This window comes from Triturus cristatus, chromosome 11, assembly GCF_964204655.1.
Source record: "Triturus cristatus chromosome 11, aTriCri1.1, whole genome shotgun sequence".
Classification (NCBI taxonomy): Eukaryota; Metazoa; Chordata; class Amphibia; order Caudata; family Salamandridae; genus Triturus; species Triturus cristatus.
The window spans coordinates 1,100,102,426-1,100,122,269 of record NC_140594.1 but is presented as its reverse complement, the minus strand read 5'-3'; the positions used below and the strand labels follow the sequence as shown (position 1 = coordinate 1,100,122,269).

The 19,844-nt window shown below is 43.6% G+C and overlaps 1 protein-coding gene across 1 annotated transcript in view; it reads left to right on the top strand.

Annotated features, from left to right (window-relative positions):
- The window catches only part of LOC146786067 (dehydrogenase/reductase SDR family member 4-like), a 264,337-nt gene that overhangs the window by 170,296 nt on the left and 74,197 nt on the right, over positions 1-19,844 (top strand). The window contains exons 5-6 of the mRNA XM_085635486.1: positions 868-938; positions 3,198-3,249. Coding sequence (XP_085491612.1) covers positions 868-938; positions 3,198-3,249 — 123 coding nt within the window. The remainder of the gene's footprint in view (positions 1-867; positions 939-3,197; positions 3,250-19,844) is intronic.

The following is a 19,844-nucleotide window of genomic DNA, read 5'->3' as shown; positions in this document are numbered from 1 at the left end:
GCTGATGAACGCTGAGAAGGTCCGCGGGGCTGCCTGCGGCAGCTCCACCGCTGGTGCTCAGCGACCCAAGGAGGGCGAGCAGCAGCCCATGGCCGCAGGAGCCCAGATAACTGTGGCCCCAGCTATCACCCATCCTAAACCTTACAAGCTCTGCTAACAAAGTCAGTCACTTACTATGAGCTAACATGTCACTGTCAGTCCTAACGTTCTTCCCCACACCTATTCAGTCTAAGGAGAAGTGTACTCTCCGACCCTGCCACCTCCTGGCCCACATAGCTGTTGGTCCATGCTTGGCTGATCATTTCAGTTTCTTTTTTTTCTCACGGGTGGAGCTTCCTCTCGTGTGCCCCACTCCAGAACTTGCAGGTCAAGATATGTGCAGGCACCATTTATCATTAGAGGTAGGCACCGGTAAACTTCACCATGCCCATGTGGAGCGCAGAGTGGAAAAACTCTGCGAACTATGCCAGCGGAGCAGAGTTTACTGCCAACCCATAATGCATTTACGAGTATCCAGGCTGGGGAGGATGCTACTCCACCATTCTCCTAGTAAGTTTTAAATGTGTCTCACAAAGTTGTGGTATTACCAGTGCAAATTATGCTTCTGATATCCTACTAACGTTGGGGCCCTTTATATTTTAAAATGGTGCACTTTATCAGCAGAACAACAATATGTTGTTTGTGGTAAAAAAAAAAACCTAAAGCAAAAGGATAAAATATATCCCCAACTGCCTCTAAACATCATTGGCAAGCAGTATTCTCCAAGCCAGCCCATCCTAGGAGGTATGGTGTTGTTGACCCTATCTCAAAAAAGACATTCAAAATCTATATGTGTTCCCCCTGTCATTGTTTCATTTTTGGTTTCAGATTTTGCATACAAATGTAACTACAATGTTCCTGTTGGTGAAGCAGGTCCTACCTCACATGCAGAAGCTTGGGTAAGGCTCTCAAAAACTGTGAATGAAGAAATTAAGGGCCTTATTTATAGTTTGGCAGATAGGATACTTAATCGAAAACAGGGTGAATATCCTGTCTGGTATATTAAAAGTACAGTAGTACATAATGCATTTTGATATGGCACACAGGGCATCCGCTTTGTCTGTGATGGAATATCCCATTGACCAAAACCTAAGTATGACCAAAATCTGATAATGTGGTGATGTGGTGTCAAAATGTTGTTGCCAGTGGCGGAGGTATTTTCTTACTGCCATATTTCAGTGGGGGTCAGAGTCAATTTTAATTCCGATAAATTCTAGTGGAAGGTTATAAGATTATGGAAACAAATTCGACCACATTTTCCCAAATTTTCCCAAGGGGAGAGGAGTTGACCTACGGTTAGGGCGCTCAACCTCGGACCTGGGGTAACTGGGTTCGAGTCTCGGTAATGACGCTAAAACATCCTGTGATTCTGGGCAAATCACTTAATCTCCCCGTGCCTAACAAAAAATGAATGTGTGTCCTCGTGTAACGTAACTGGCGCTATATAAAACTCTGCAAAAAAAAGTCATCCTGACTTGGATAATCTTCTGATTATCCCAGAGGACAACAAGGTTTAAGAAGCAAGGACTCTTCAGTCAAATACTGCGAAATTCAAACCAATCATTTTCCAAAAGCAATCCTTCTCTGGAGCAGCCACCTACATTTAGTACTCCTTCCCTGAACAAATAGGAGCTTAAACTACCCTGCATTCTTTCAGATGTTGAACAAAACACATCTTTTCTGCATGTACCATGCCAGCTCAATCCTCTGACCTCCCCCCTGAAGAGAAGATTACCCTCCCCACACCTTGAAGGCTATAGGGGATACAGTAGCCCATGCCGTACACCATAAGGATGTTGCAAGTCACTGAGGATTTCCTTCACCATAAGGAAGAGCAAGGCTGAAAGCCGAGATCCTTTATAAAGTCATGAAAATATGAGGTGACTTGCAATATCCTTATAATATACGGCAGATGGTATTGTACTCCTTATAATACATGGTCACACCATCACACCATCACCCATGCCTCAAAACCACTTAAAAACTTGGTCCCTCATTTTGGTGTTGGGAGGACCGCCACCGACAGTCCATCAGTGGAAGTCTTCCCTACATCCAAGGCATTGGTCCAATCGTCGGATTACAATACCAACAGTTGGAGCGGTTATGTCGGGGGAAGACCTACACCTCCGATAGGCTCGAGGAGCCCATCTTGATGGCAATCAGACACTAATCCCTAGAATGGAGGTGGTGCCTGCGCAGGCACCGCTGTAGGGATTAGGATGTCCCTTTCTGACTGCCTTTCCATGGCGTTCCCACCGCCATGAAAAGGCAGACGGAAACGGACTTTGGGGGCCCGTAGCAGATATTACAATATTATTATAAGTCAAATTGCAATATGTGTAAAGAATACAGATATTCTCTTTCATGTAATGACCCATGGGTGCATAAAATATATATGTTGCTATAAATTTCTCCTTTCTGCTGATCGTTTTTTTCCCTTTTTTTAAAAATAACAGGTAAGAAGAAAAAGCCAGACCACATTCTCATTGTTTGAAGTGCAGCTGTTCTGATCTGTGATGTGCCTTTCACATTAGCTGAGGCGTTATGACATCACAACTTAGCTGTAATAAATTATAGTTGACCTGCTTCGTTATTTATTACAGGTGACAAGAGATGCCACCAATGTAATGAAGAAACAACTAGTGTGCTAGGATTTTGTGGGCAAAATATCAAGTGGCAAAATATCATAAGCTATGTGTAGATTTTCTATACCTAACTACACATCTATGTGCCTTGACTATGTATATATTGTCAAGGTATGGAAATATGGAGCTAAGAATTGCAAATCTATACTTCGCTCTTTGTACTTAAATTTCGATATTTTGTCCCTAAATGTTTTGTCCACGATATAAGTGTGCTACGATATTCTTGCACTTGATTTTCAGGGGTACAATCACATCAACGTACAAGTCCATGTAAGTACACACACACACTCACACACACACACACGCACACACACACACACACACACACTCACACACACACACACACACACACACACACACACACACACACACACACACACACACACACACACACATGCACACACACACACACACACGCACACACACACACACACACACTCACACACACACACACACACACACACACACCCATGCACACACACACACACTCACATTTTCTTCTCTATCTTGCAGGGGTGGATCCATTGTCCTGACTTCATCTGCAGCTGCCTATTCATTTTTCAAGGTAAATATGTTTTGTTATTTAGTGACTATGGAGTCAGAAGGGCAAGAAAATGAACTATTTACTTTAAATAATTTAATTATAGTGTGGTTGGAACTATTTTGCTTCATCCCCCTTTTTGTGGTCTTGCTGCAGACAGCATTGCATTTACATATGCTTAGGAGCTGATTACGAATAGGTCATTGTTTTCTGACCCCTGTGCCCACACCTGTTTGCACCAGGGTTGACATTTTGAGCTGTGTGCTATTTAAAATGCCAGGTGCATGAAATACCTCAAGTTTTGTTAAATTGTGGCAGGTCTTGCCAGAACTTAAAAGAGGAGAAGTCTACAGTATTTACAGTCACATGTGGATTTTGGTGCAGTAAGCTGCAAAAGGGCATGATATTCCCCCAAAACTCATAATATTTAATAAATAATATACCTGATAAATTCACACCTCATTCATGATTGAATTGCTTTCCTGCCTGTACTTTTGATTTGGTGTCTTTCCATGTCCACTGCTAATGCCAGAGAACTTTTTTTTCTTCTTTTTTTTCTAGCATTCCTGATTTAGATTTCATGGGCGTTCATATCCTGGTCCCCTCTTGCTCTTTACTTTGCTGCTCATGCTCTTTCCCTTGCCCTGCTTCACCATCACTCTTCTCACCTTAGTTACTCTCTGTTGCCTCTACACCCTACCCTACATTGGTATACCTTTCTCCTTCGTCAGACACAAGAAACTGCTGTGAGTCATTGTGTGTTTCTCTCTTTTGCTCATTCTCTCGGATCACTGACATAATATCGATGCATACAATATTGAAACACAAAAATATCGGACATTAAATGACGCTAAAAAAATACTAACTTCCTATACTTAACCAGTAAAACCACAAATATCCAGAACCCAAAATATTGGATATAAAAATATTGCTACTTTTGAATAAAAATATATGTAAAAAATATTTATTCACACAATATTGATTACCATATCATTGCCAAAATAATTAAATCATTATTAATTAATATACAAAAAATACTTTCTACATAAACATAAAACTATTACTTCAAATAAACCAAAAAACATTTTATCCAAAAACGTAAATTAAACAAAAACTATATTGTTGTTGTTGTTGTTGTAGTTACTTTATTCGATATAAAAAAAATACCATAAAAGTATAGTACAAGACATATAAAACAGTTTAAAACCCACTACAACAAAGACTTCAAACTTTATACAATTAAAAAGAGTAAAAGAGCAAATATATATATATACATACAACATTTTCACCCCCCCCCCCGTTAAATGAAATAATAAACAGTTATATTCGTACAGGATCAGGAATATGGGTGGTTAGCTTATAATTGATACGCCTTAAGGAGCTTGCGTCTTATCCTCCAGGCCCAGCCCAGATATTTGGCAGTCCCACAGATAACACTAGGGACTGATGTTTCGTAGGTCAAGATGCGCAATGCCACCCTAGAAGACCTAGTGCCCAGATTGTTACAAACCGGTTTCAGCCATCTTAATCTTGGTTGCCTGTACACCTGGCAGGCGAACATAAAATGGCCGATAGACTCTATGGGCGAGGCACATCCTGGGCAACCTTTTGGACTCACAATTACTCCAGCTAGATTGGAACTCGTGAAGTGGAAGGGTACCATAAACAAAAACTATATTACATCAGCTACATCTTTACTATTCACCTCAAAAAAAGATATACCTAAAATTATAACAAATCAACCCTAACAAAATATTAGCATTACCTACAAACATTGAAACTACAATGTATACATTGATAAATACACATATATAGGGTTGCTTTTATTCATTTCAGGTTGGCTTGGATGTTATTTTACCAATCCAAATCTGTAATTCTGTGCCTGGAGTGGTAAAAATGCTTTGACCATTTTAGAACTCGGCATGGATAGTACCTTGCTAATCCTATGCTTAAAGACTTTGATGTGGAAATGGTAAAATACTTTGTCCCTTTCTATCTCGGTATGGATGGCACTATGCTAATCCTAAACTTAAAGACTTTGATAGAAAAGCAGGCATTTGAGGCGAGCAAATTTAGAGTGTCGCTGGTGTAGAGAGAGCTCTATACTAGAGCTGCTTTCCACCTAAACTTGAGAACTACCCAGAGTTCTCTGCTTCTTTTTTGTGTGTGTGTATATATATATATATATATATATGTATATATATATATATATGTATATATATATATATATATATACATATATATGGGTGTGTAGTTATAGTTACAACCTAGTTTCCATAGGAAAAGCATTTTTTGATTTGCTAATAACTTTGGTGTCGTTTGACGAATCTTTGCGAATTTCTCCACAAAAAAGTCTATCCAGGTCAGCTCCTATCCTTAAAGTTTGGGGGTGATTCGTCAAGCAGGGGCTGAGAAAAAAGGGGGGTCCCAAAACACATTTTCCCCATGTTTATTTCCGTATAAACATGGGGAAAACGTGTTTTGCGACGAGCTACAGCCCGAACTGCTTAATGGAATTACCCCAAATTTGGCATAAAGGTAGAGCTTGGTTCAGAAAGCGACCTTTTTTTTAAATGGTGTAAATCCATTCAGTAGTTTTTGAGAAAGTCAAAGAATAAGAGTCCAAAAATCAATTTCCCATAGGAAACTTTGTGCAAGGCTAGAGCCGAAACTACTGAACGGTATTACCCCAAATTTGGCAAAAAGGTAGTGCTTTGATCAGAAAGCGACCTTTTTCTTAAATGGTGTAAATCCGTTCAGTAGTTGCTGCGAAATTAGAAAAATTATTGTTTCGATATCTGGGCAGAGCCTAAGTCCCGAGCACGAGCTTCACTTTGATTGACGGTCAACACTCCAAAACAGGAAGTGTTGGCAGTCATCTTGTGACTCGGTTGAAGCGAGTCACCAGAAAACAGAGAAACAAAGCTTAGGGGTGTATTGAGGACGTGCACGGTTGGTTGTTGATTGAAAGCAAGTTTATTGCTAGATATTTGCACCCACAACCGGAGCCAACTAGCTGCGAAGACATATTACAGGGTGATTGGTCAAGGGGGGCTGAGAAAAAAGGGGGTTCCAAAAAAGTGTTTTCTCAATGCATTTTCCATAGGAAACTTTAGACAAGGCTACAGGTCAAACTGCTGAACTGAATTACGCCAAATATGGCAGGGAGATAGGTCTTGGTCCAGAAAGCACGGTTTTGTAGAAATAATGTAAATCCATTCAGTAGTTTTTGAGATATTAAAGGAAAAAAAGATATATATATCTGAACGGTGCCTAACTCCCGAGCACGAGCTTGCCTCTGATTGGCTGTTAACACTTCAAACCAGGAAGTGTTCTCTGATTGGCTGCTAACACTTCAAACCAGGAAGTGTTAGCAGCCATCTTGTGCCTCGCATCGAGTGAAAATATAAAAGAAAGGTCCCCGGGGCAATTTAATAAACCGCAGCTCTGTCTGTGGGAGATACCCCTTTCATGCTGCGTCTCGCTACATCAGCAGGTAACGCAGGTCCCTCTCCCCACATCACTGTTCCGCAGCTATTCCTTTGGAAGCCGATGGCCTGCACCTTTCCCAATACCAGTCGTCCCGCAGGTGTTCCTCTGTAAGCTGGCCTGCAGCTCTCCCTCTGCGAACTGATGGGCTGCGGTTCTCCCTCTATGAGCCTGCCAGTTGGCTCACAGCTCTCAATCTACGAACCAGCCTGCCGACTCATAGGTTTTTGAGAACAGATGCAATGGAGGCAATGATCATGCACTGCTCCGACATCCCCCAGCAGGAGCTCCTTGTCTGCCATCCCCCCTCCTCCCCACCCCCCACAACAAATGTGACAGTCATGAAGGTAAAAAAATTGGGTAATGTACAATTATTAATAAGCAGATGCTTGTTAGGTTGGACAAATAAGAATCTTAGTCATGTATGGATTTACATATAAAACATTTTACTAAAACAAAACAACAACAAATAAAACTAGCCATCGCTGGACCATTTGTGAATCACAGCCTGCAAGACAAAAAGAAAGATAAGATGGTGTGTCATGCGTCCAGCAAAGGAGGAGAAGAAAGAGAGAAAGAGTGAGATAGAGAGAGAGAGAGAGAGACAGAAACTAAGAAAGAGTGAGAGAGAGAGCAAGACAAAGAAAGAGAGAACGAGGGAGAGAGAGAAAGAGGGAGATACAAGGAAGAAAGAAAGAGAGAAACAGTGTGAGAGAGAGGAAGAGATAGAGAGAAAGAGTGAGAGAGAGGAAGAGAGAGAGAAAGAGTGAAAGAGAGGAGGAGAGAAAGAGAGAGAGAGAGAGAGGAAGACAGAGAAAGAGAAAAAGTGAGAGAGAGAAAGAGTAAGATACAAGGAAAAGAGAGAGAGAGAAACAGTATGAGAAGGAGGGAGAGAGGGAAAGAGTGAAAGTATGAGAGAGAAAGGACAAGATGGAGAGGGAGAGGGAGTGTTGACACTGGAGAAAATCTTCGCAGCTCACCTTTGTGCCACCGGTGTGTCTCCAACCACGTGCCGGGACATAGTGCACCCTCAAGTTTAGTCATCTGAAATATTGTATAGAACTAGTAATTTCAGAGTACATACAACTGAACACGCCTAATTCTGTGTTTCGCCAATGCGCACTCAGGCTGCTGCAGCCCATCCACTCCCACTGCTCAGAGGTGTCTGTGCGCTCTTTTGCGCCCAGGCTGCTACACACTATCCACTCCCACCGCCCAGAGGTGACTGCCCGCTGCTGCGGAAAGAAGCCTCTCTGCTCACCTTCTGCCACCGGTGTGTGTAAGAGGGTCCACCACGTGCCAAAGCAACTTTCTCAGGCATTGTCAGGATGGCCACGCATCATCGCAGGTTCTACACGTGTTCAGCTGTGGTGGTGTTGGGGGGGACGTTGATTCGTGAATCACAGCCTGTTAGATAAAAAGCAAGATAAGATTGTGCGTCATGCATCCATCAAAGGAGAGAGAAAGAGAGAGAGGAAGACAGAGAGAAAAAGAAAGAAAGAGTCAGAGGAAGACAGAGAGAAAGAGAGAAACAGTGAGAGTGAGAGGAAGAGAGGGAGAAAAAGAAAGAAAGAGTGAGAGGAAGACAGAGAGAAAGAGTGAGAGAGATGAAGAGAGAGAATAAGAGTGAGACAGAGGAAGAGAGAGAGAGAAAGAGTGAGAGAAAGGAAGAGAGAGAGAGAAAGAGTGAGGGAGAGAGAGAGAGAAAGAGTGACAGAGAGGAAGACAGAGAAAGAGTGAGATACAAGGAAGAGAGAAAGAGAGAAACAGTCTAATAGAGGAAGAGAAAGAGAAACAGTGTGAGAGAGAGGAAGTGAGAGAGAGAAAGAGTGAGAAAGAGTGAGAGAGAGAGAACAAAAGAATGAGAGAGAGAGGAAGAGACAGGGAAAGAGAGAAAGTGGGAGAGAGAAAGGAAGAGATGGAGAGGGAGTATTGACACTGGAGAAAATCTTCGCAGGTCACCTTTCCGCCACTGGTGTGTCTCCACGCACGTACCGGGACATAGTGCACCCTCAAGTTTAGTCATCTAAAAGATAGTATAGAATTAGTAATTGCAGAGTACATACAACTGCACATGCGTAATTCTCTGTTTCGCTGCTGCGCACTCAGGCTGCTGCACCCCATCCACTACCACTGGACAGAGGTGTCTGTGCTCTCTTATGCGCCTAGGCTGCTGCACACTATCCACTCCCACTGCCCAAAGGTGACTGCCTGCTGCTACGGAAAGAAGCCTCTCTGCTCACCTTCTGCCACCGGCGTATGTCTAAGAGGGTCCACCACATGCAGAAGCAACCTTCTCAGGCGTTGCGTACTCGAGGTAAAGCAGAGCGCACAATTCAAAGTGGGTGTTGATTGTCAGGATGGCCACGCATCATCGCAGGTTCCACACAAGTTCAGCTCTGGTGGCACCGAGTGGCGGAAGTTTCGTGTTGGGGGGGGCCTCAATTCGTGAATCACAGCCTGTTGGATAAAAAGCAAGATAAGATTGTGCGTCATGCATCCATCAAAGGAGATAGAAAGAGAGATAGAGAGAGAAAGAAAGAGTGAGAGCAAGACAGAGAGAAAAAGAAAGAAAGAGTGCGAGGAAGACAGAGAAAGAGTGAGAGGAAGAGAGAGAGAAAAAAAAAGAGTGAGAGGAAGACAGAGAAAAAGAAAGAGTGAGAGAGACGAAGAGAGAGAGAAACAGTGAGAGAGGGGAAGAGAGAGAAAGAGTGTGAGAAAGGAAGATAGAGAGAGAGAAAGAGAGAAACAGTGTGAGAGGAAGAGAGAGAGAAAGAGTGTGAAGGAGAGAAAGGAAGAGATGAAGAGGGACAATGAGTGCCCATACTGTGGACAAAACCCTCACAGCTCACCTTTACGCCACAACTGTGTCTCTAACCATGTGCCGGGTCCTAGTGGAGCCCTCAAGCTCCCACATCTGAAACATAGTACAGAATTAGTAATGGCAGAGTATATACGACTGCGCATGCCTAAATCGCTGTTCCGCATTTGTGCATCCAGGCTGCTGCACATCATCTACTCCCGCCGCCCAGAGGTGTCTGCCCGCCCCTGCGCACCCAGGCCTCACTGCTCACCCTTTTGCAGACAGGGCACCCTGCATATCATGCAGCCCCGCTTCGCAGGCCACCAGGTCTCAAATTTGGTGCTGGGTCTTGATTTTGCCATGGCAAAGGACATACCAGTGCACCAGGCTTTTCATCACAGGCTGCATACCTGCTCAGCCCTTGCAGTGCCCCTCACTCTGTGACCAGCGAGGTGACGCCATGTGGCGGTAGGCCTGCGCTGTCTGATGGTTCAGGCCTACACTGCGGTACAGCAGGGCACACAAAACCTGAGCTGTCCAGCCCGCCGGGATGGGCCATCACTGCAGGCTGCACACCCGCTCAGCAGTTAGGGTACCCATACCTCCGTGGACCAAAAGTCACCGTCCTGTGCCGGTGTGCCTGTGCCGGCCGCAGTGCATCTGGTGTGAGCAACTCTGAAATGGCATCGAGCACGGGCGCCCGGTCTTTTTATTGGGAGGGTCACGTGTCCTGTGACGCCTGTGCTGGATGGGTGTGGTGTGGATGTATACTAGCCGTGAGGGAGTGGCTGTGACGTACTGACAACTAGGGTGTGAGCAGCAGATCACTGCCATGAAAATCTGGGCCATGTAGCGTTGTTGTCCTTCCCTGTAAACGTAAGTAGAGTGGGCTAGCCTGGCATAGGATGCTTGTTTCCGGTCCAGGGAAGACATGTTTTTTTTCAGTTTGGGCTGGACTGTTCCCATGAGGCACAGGGTCAGACTGATTTGCATATGGCCATGTCTGAAATGGGGTGGCGGAGTGAGCTAAAGAATGATGATGGATTAAACCCAGATCTGTGACTGGGGGTGAGTGTCTGAAAAGTATCAGTGCTCCGTCCATCATCTCCTTGTGCAAGCCTAGCATATGCCAGTCCTGCGTGAGGCTGTGAAGAATGACTTCGGAGCTATGGGCGTGGCTCCATCGTGAGCTGTATGAGGAATCAACTGGCCATGCGGGTGTTCTTGTTGTAGTGCTGCCGTCACCCGGGTCGCAAGCCTCAATGTGTCACTTTGTGAGCCAAGTCCAACAACATGGCCAACCTGGAAGGTACGGGGAATCACTGACCCTACATTCATCCATAGTTCCACACAAGAAAGATGGTGGACATGACACATCTAAGTGGATGTGAATGTTTATTGCACATTCAGTGGAGTATTGCAGCTGTAGCAATACAGGGCCATGCAAAGCCCAAATTTCAGTTTTTGGGACATGGAAGGCAGCCAATTAGAGACAAGCTCGTTGTCGGAGTTAGGCTGCACCAACATATGTACTTATATAATCACTCTGTCAATCCCCACGCACTTATAAATTCACTATACACTCTCCTTGCAGTATTCTAATCATCCAGCCTCTACGTAAATACTTGTACAATGACCGAGACAAAGTTACATAACCAAAGTTTTCTCCCCCTGTCAAAGGTAAGTTGGTTGCATACTCTGTCCAGAGCACAATGTAATGTGGTAGGGCCCAGGGGCAGCATGTTGCATACATAATGAACACACGGACACAGATATATAGTGGAACTGGGTACGGGCACGTGCGCTCGACTCCTTTTTATTACCAGGGTCACATGTACAGTAATGTCTGTGCTGGATGCGTGTGGGGTGAGTGTAAGCCAGCCCTCCGGGAATGGTTGGTGCTGGCAACAAGTACAACAGTAATCATTGGATCAGACACATAGATTCAATCATAAAGGGTCAATGATTTGTGCTGCACTAAGGTAAGGACACCAGATGTGAAATAATACACAAAAGATTCTATCGTAAAGGGGCCATGACTTGTGGTACACTGAGGTAGGGGCACCAGATGTGAAATTATACACAAAATATTGTATCATAAAGGGTCCATGAGTTGTGCGCATTGAGATAGGGGCATTAGAAGCATTCAGCGTGTGCACAGCCAGCGATGCTGCATGGTCCGGGCGGGCCACACTGGGAGCAATGTCTCTTGCCTACTGGATTGCACCATCTGCAATTGTGACTCGATCTGACTTGTGAGCCCTGCAGTCCGCAATGTAGTGGAAGGCAGTAGTCAGCACAGACATTGAGGAATGCTTTTTATCACTTCCTCTTTACAAAATCCGAGGACATAGAGTACAATTCTGTCTGCAATTAATAAATCATGTCTTAATGTAAATTGTGAACTCTGCTGACCGCAGCGTAGGTAACAAAAGATGAAATATGTATGGAATAAATTGTCGAAATGTGTAGGTTTCGGAGACGTTATAGTTAGTTGCCTACTGGACTCTGAAATTAATGAATCAAGACTGAATTCGAACTGTGAGCTCTGCTGGCCGCAGTGTACACTGCCATTCAGTGTTCCTTTGGACTTGCAAGATGAATTTGGTCATTGTACTAAAGCAATAATTGATATCCAAAAAGTACTTGAAGCAAGGATACTAAAAAGATTTTGTGTAGGTTTTAGGGATGTTGTAGTTAGTTGCCTACTGGGCTCTGTAATTAATGAATCAAGACTCAATTTTAATTGTGAGCCATGCTGACCGCAGTGTAGGCCAGAGGCAGCGGTCAGCAAGGGCCCACAGCCATGTGGCATTGAGTTGAGTTGAGCTGCACAGTTAGTGGCATCAGAAGCATTCAGCGTGTGCAGAGCCTGCGATGATGCGTAGCCTGGGCGGGCCGCACTTGTAGCAATGTCTTTTGTCTAATAAATTCTGCCTTATTAAGGCTATATGGTGATGACTTGTGGTGCACTGAGTTAGTGGCACCTGAAGCAACCAGCGTGTGCACACCCTGCAATGATGCATGGTCCGGGTGGGCCGCAAAAGTAGCAATGTCTTTTGTCTAATGAATTCTGCGTCAGTAAGGCCATGTGGCGGTGACTTGTGGTGCACTGAGTTAGTTGCACCTGAAGCACTCAGCGTGTGCACACCCTGCGATGATGTGTGGTCCGGGCGGGCCGCACTGGTGGCAATATCTTGTGTCTAATGTGGTGCACTGAGCTAGTGGTACCTCTGGTGCTCAGCGTGTATGCAGGGTGCGATGATGCGTGGTCCTTTCCAGGCCACACTAGGAGCAATGTGTTTTGCCTACTGGACTGCGTCATCTGCAATCGCGACTCCATCTGAATAGTGAGCCCTGCTGTCCGCAGTGTAGATCGAAGGCAGTAGTGTGTACAGACGTAACTCTGTGGTGCTGTGCCTCTGTGTTTGCAGGGGGCCTGTGTCGAGGAGGCCCGCGGTCATGGCAGCAGCCACGTGTCAGGGTGAGGGCCGCCGCTCTGGCAGATGCGTTGGCCTTCACACAAGTGAACCATGACCAGAGCCCCGGCGTATTTATTCACACTTCTATGTTGGAGTGGTGTACGTTGGACCAGCCCACTGCGCTTACGCTTACAGGGGACGACGACACAGGTACATGACCGAGATCTTCCCCACTGCCTGAGGTAACATGGTTGCGTCCACTGTCCACAACAGTACAAGCACCAGCAGTATATGTACACATGGAGAGGTTTGTGCTCTGCATAGTGAGGTCTGTCCAACACATCACCGCTACACTTGGTATTGTGTGCATTGTTATTGGTGGGTGACTTGCGTCCTTCACACATGTTTGGTTGCCACATCGCGCAACATTCAGCTATTCTGTGGCTGAGGGGCCATGCTATTTTTGAAAGGTTCGCTGTCCTGTTGTGCACTGCTTCGGTGGTAGTAGGGGGTTTGGTCCGGGGGGAGGTCCTGAGTAGGCCTGGGTCAAAATTCCGTTCCGCTCGCGGAAACTGCGATAATTTGGCATTTTCACATTCCGCGGAAAGCGCAAAAATGTCAAAATTTCCACACAATCCGCATATTACCGGTAATTTTTTTCTTGCTCGCGCTGTTAAAAAATACATTCTCACGTGCGCGTGATCGCCTTACCTGAATCCCCGCGTTCGCCAACAAGTTTTCCCGATCCGGTCGCGTTCTCCACGAGATGTTGGATTGTTGGTAGCCATTTGCGCTGTCTCGTGACAGTTCGCGCCCGTATTAACGTCATTTGTCGCGCGATCACGTCTTTCTTCTCGAGATGATGCACCGCGAGAGTATGAGAAGATTGTGCTCTCGAACGCGTCATTCTCCACCGCGAGCGAGAGCGTGAGGACGCGGGCACGACATATTGAACGCGAGCGGGCGGACAAGTGAAAACAAGATGGCCACGCCCGTGAGCAACCGCATGGGTAAGTTGGTGAGCCGCAATCACGCCAAAAATACCGCGAACAGGTGGGAAAAGAACTTCTGCGTCTTTGCGATATTTCCTGCGTGTTTGCGGAGATTTTCAACATTTTCGCGATAGTTTGTTAAAGGGAATTTCGTAAATTCCGCCCACTCCTAGTCCTGAGGGTGGTGGCAGTGCGTTTTGTGGCCTTCTTGGGTGTGGAAGGTGCATGATCAGTAGCTCTATGACATGAGTTGGTCTTCAGATGTGATTCTGGGCAGGACTCCCTTTCACACTGTAGGTAGTCATCCTACTTTACATCAGTAAAAGGTAGATGTTACATTCCTACTGTTAACAAAGCTTATCGCCTGTTTAATTATTATTATTAGTGTTAGTTGTTGCTCTCATTTGTGGTGATTTTTTTTGCAGAAGCTATTGCTGGAAAACTGGCGATATCGGCTGTTTTCACCAGGTTGAGAATGGAATGATAATTTAAAAGCACTGAAAAAAAAAACATAGGTTTAATGAACATTAGAAATTAGCATTTTAAAAAGCTTTGAAATTCACAAAAAAAACCATAGGTTTCAGGGACGTTATAGTTACAAATTAGAATTTAAAAAACCTTTGAAATTCACTGAAAAAACAATAGGTTTCAGGGACGTTATAGTTAGTTGCACATTTCACTTGTACAAAACCATAGAAATTCGACCGTTATAGTTGAGCTAATTATAACTCACACCCCCGCAATGCACTGCTGATGACGTCACATATTTCATCATCCATGACCTGGTCAGTAACATCACTGAGGACATCACTGATGACATCTCAAATGACATCACTGATGACATAATCCATGTGAAAATCTGATGCACCTCCTCATCCTTAATAAAACCTTCGATACACCCACTCTAAAATACAGACTACCATTTTCAAAACAATAGAGACACCATTACCAGTTACTATGTACGCACGCACTGATTCCTAGGTCTACACACACATCCACTCATTCACCCATACAGTCACTCATACATGCAGTGACTCATCAATACAACACTATTATAGGCACTCATACACCTATACAAACACTTACACACCGACACTCATCCAGAGTTACTCACACATCTAGTCAGTCATGCAAAGAATCAAATACACTTCTATTTACTCAGCTATACATTTATACACACACAACCTCACTTATTCATAGTGATACTAACATATACTTACTCCCTTATACAATCACTGATACAAAAACACTCATCCATACAGCACTCTCACAATCACTGACTCTCATGTATAGTCATTTATATACTCCAACTCTCTCATGCACTGCGTTTTATATATGTAGTTACTTGGACATGTAGCACTGATATATCCATTCACTCACCAATACACCCATACACACACTCACCCACCCATACAGCTGTTTTCCATGCAGTCTTGAACCCATACACCCAGTGAATAAAGCACTCACACATCTATGCACAAAGTCACACACCTCCCACCCACCCAAACACACACACTCCGGCACCCATACAAATACTCAGGCAACCAATCAATAACCCATATAGACACTCATGTAGCTACTCATTAACCAATGCAGCAGCTTACATAGCAATAGACAGAGTGATACAGACATTCACACAGTTTAGTCACTAAACCATGAATTCAGTAAGACACATTTAATCACTCACTTATACAGTCAGTCATGCACCTACTAAATCTTATACAACCACTCATTCTTCAATATACCTTGGCCAGTATATTTATAACACATATTTAAACTTTACAGAAACACACAGTCACTGGATGATGTCATCAGTGTTGTCATCAGTGATGTCATTTGAGATGTCATCAGTGATGTCATCAGTGAGGTCACTGACCATGTCATGAAAGATGTAATATGTGACGTCATCAGCAGTGCATTGCGGGGGCGTGAGTTATAGTTAGCTCAACTAACTATAACAGCCGAATTTCTATGGTTTTGTACGAGTGAAATGTGCAACTAGCTATAACGTCAGTGAATTTTAAAGGTTTTTTAAATGCTAATTTGCAACTATAACGTCCCTGAAACATATTTTTTTAGTGAATATATATATATTACCTACTGGCGGTCGCCAGTAGGTAGTTATAGTTAGGACCCTGTTTCCATAGGAAATCCGCAACATTCTATTTTGAATAACTTTGGCGCCGGTTGACGAATCCTCGCGAAATTTTCAAAACTAATGGGGCGCTACGCTCCGCTCCTACCCTGAAAGTCTCGGGGTGATTCGTCAAGCGGGGCTGAGAAAAAGGGGGGTCCCAAAACGCGTTTTCCCCATGCATTTTTCCATAGGACCTTTAGACACAGCTACAGCCCGAACGGCTGAACAGAATTACTTGTAATTTGGCAGAGAGGTAGCCATAAGGTCAAGGAAGTGCCTTTTGTAGGTCTGGTGTAAATCTGTTCAGTAGTTCCTGAGAAAATAGCATTTAAATCAATATATATATCTGTGGCAGCGCTCCGTGCGCTTACCGTGCGCTTACGGTAAGCTTACCGTACGCGTACGGCAAAAAAATAATTAAAGAAAAACAAACTCCACATATTCCCCCCCGTCTGCAAAAGGTTCCCGCAGGGCACCTTTTGTTCATGGCATATGTATGAATTGAACATTTAATAGATAACCTTTCACAACGAAGCGCATAATCCGTCCTCCGTGTGCGGACGGTGCGCGAAGCGCATCGTGCGTACATGGTCCATACAGCGTAATGTGGGCACTGGGTGCGCATAGCGCACCGCGTGCCCACCGTGCGTGCACGGCACTAACTGCGTAAAGTGGGCGCGCGGTGCGCGAAGCGCACCGCGTGCTCACTGTGCGCACACGGTGTGCGAAGCGCACCGTGCGCGCACGGAACGAACTGCGTGAAGTGGGCGCGCACGGCACGAACGGCATAAAGTAACTTAGCATTTAAAAAACCGTACAAATTCACTGAAAAAAACATAGGTTTCACACAAGTTATAGTTAGCTGTACATTTCACTCGTAAAAAACCAATGAAATTCCACGTTATAATTAGTGCAGGCAACTATAACTCACGCGACCACAATCCTCTGCTGATGCTAATACTGTATTTAGACACTTATTTGCCCATGTCTTCTTCCATTAAATTTTAGCTATACATATATTACAAATATTTTTTTTTCATAAAGACACATATGTCATCAGCAGAGGATTGCGGTCGCGTGAGTTATAGTTGCCTGCACTAACTATAACGTGGAATTTCATTGGTTTTTTACGAGTGAAATGTACAGCTAACTATAACTTGTGTGAAACCTATGGTTTTTTCAGTGAATTTGCAAGGTTTTTTAAATGCTAATTCCTAACTATAACGTGTGTGAAACCTATGGTTTTTTCAGTGAATATATATATACATATATATATAGCTAGTGATATGCAACACTGATAAAGGAGGTAACATAGCGCCATGGCCCCTAGAAATGTACACTGCTGAAGCCTATAAGCAACTATGGGCCAGATGTAGGTGGCCAAATAGCGAGCGCTAATGCTGAAATTCACAGAATTTCAGCGTTAGCGCTCGCTATTTGGCAGCGCGCAATGGAGGTAAGTTGAAACCTACTAGCAAAAAAAGGAATTGCAAAATTTTGATTGCTTATTTTGCTTTTGCATTTAAGGAATCACAAATTGCATTTCCTTAAATGCAATGTAAGGAGCACAAAAGAAAGTGCTCTTTAGCCTTAAGGAATCGCTAATTCGCTAATTAACATCAACTTCAAGTTGGTGGTAATTAGCGATTTCCTTTAAAAAAGCACTTTTTTGCTTTTTTTAAGTGCCATGTGGCCCACATTCATGCCTTTAGGGCATGTATGTGCGCCATATGTGCACACATGCACATTTCAGGGGTGCAACAGGGTGTCCTTTTGGAACCCTGGTACCTTGAAATTGCTCCCGCAATTTGCGAGTGCCTCTTGGTGACTCCCAAATTGCGGGAGCAATTCCTATTCATTCCTATGGGTCTCTTGGCTCATAGGAATAAATGGGAAGGTATTCCTTAATTGCGAATCGCAATTTGCGATTCACAATTAAGGAATAATAAGGAATCGTAAAAAATATTGCAATTCCTACCTACATGGCATTTTGCGATTCCTTAATAGCGATTCCCTAAAAATCGCTATTAAGGAATCGCAAACATGTATTTACCTACATCTGGCCCTAAATGGTGATAAGTGGTATACCAGGATTAATTTGGAGAGCATGTGCATAATGAAAACGCAAAATCATTTGGATTTGCTTGAAAAATGTGGGATTATTAAATCAAGATGCATACTTGTATTTGTGCAATGACTTCCCCCAAGACACCTGTTATTTACCTTATTCCAAAGAGTATGAATTGCTTTAAAGGAAGACATTCAAAATCGGATGGACTTCATCAGATTTGCCGACATATCAAACATTGCTTTGCTGGACCACAAATTGTGATGAGCACTCCTCTGTGCACAACTGGAATCTGCTGCAGTGATGCAGAACTTTGTGTTACTAGGCTGGGAGATAGCAGGTGTTTGCCAATTATCCACATTGTTCATCAAGGGGTGATGAAATCTTCTGAAAGTTTAGTAGCAGAATTGTATTTCTCATGTAGTCTTTTTATCCATATCTCCAAATACATGATTTTACACATGACTCTAAAGTTATAGTGAATATCACCTTTTTACTGCAGGACTTGGGTGAATAGACTTCGAAATGTCAAGAATATCGACTTTCTTCTGAGATTATTAAGCTACATACATTATTAAATCATAGTCCTTTATCATTTTTTTAATCTTTATTATACACCTTTGCACCGATTTCAACTAGGCTAATTAGGATGGTTTAGTGTGCACCAGATGCTGAGAAGAAGAGGCTTTTTATGTCCACATGATTACTTCCCAAATCTGAACAAATATTTGTTGGACATTTATGTTAGGTATGTCCACAGGAAGTTGGACCGTCATCCTTATATCTTCATTGGGCTAGATATCGGTTGATCCACAGGTGTGAGAAGCGGGTGGAGGATGTTCCACATTTTCATAACTGAATAGGTTCTAATTGAGTGCTTCACCCCGGAAAAGGGTTAGATAATCCTATCACAGGTTCTCTGATAATGCATCCATTTATGACCAAGATGTATAATGCGCATGATGAATTGCTTGATGTACTATAATTAAGGATTTAATTATTCAGAATTGTTATTGACACATTTAATACAGTTAGCTTTTAGCTCTTATTTAATTCCACATAGGTTTTTCCTCCCCTTGTCCTGCCAAAAAAGGTTAATTTAAGTTTAGGTGGTGTGATCTCAAAACCAATAGTCACAAAACCACATAAAGGCTGTGACATTCTTGCCATGAGAGAAAAATATTTATTAGCTGGTCATTTAGAACCTAGTAGATAGCCGGGCAGCCTGCTGGGTCAGCATAGACCCTGGCTCCACCCCATACCAGAGGACTTCCTTCATATTTAGAGTTCACCACCTTCCTGACAGGGATCTATGTGCCTTTAGCAATTCTTCCACACTAGCTATGTACTGAAATGAATGCTGATCATCTATAATATTGTCTGACCCACTCAATATTTATTTTTTATTTTTCTGAAGCAAATTCCCTGATACAAAAGGGTTTAAATAGGATGAGGCTACCATTGTTGTAAGCTGATAGCCATGTGGCAGATAGACCACTATATCCAGGGTTTCCAAAGGCAGAGGCAGATACTGAGGCTGCACTGGAAGAAACACAATGGTCCACCTGGCTAAATGAGGAAGGGGAAACATATGCCTGACAGTGCTGAAGCCTGTCAGTTTATGACATACATTCTGCTCTGCCAGCCTCTAAATGTGGCCCTAAGTTGGGTCAAGATGTCTAATTTCAAGAGGTCCTATTTACAAACT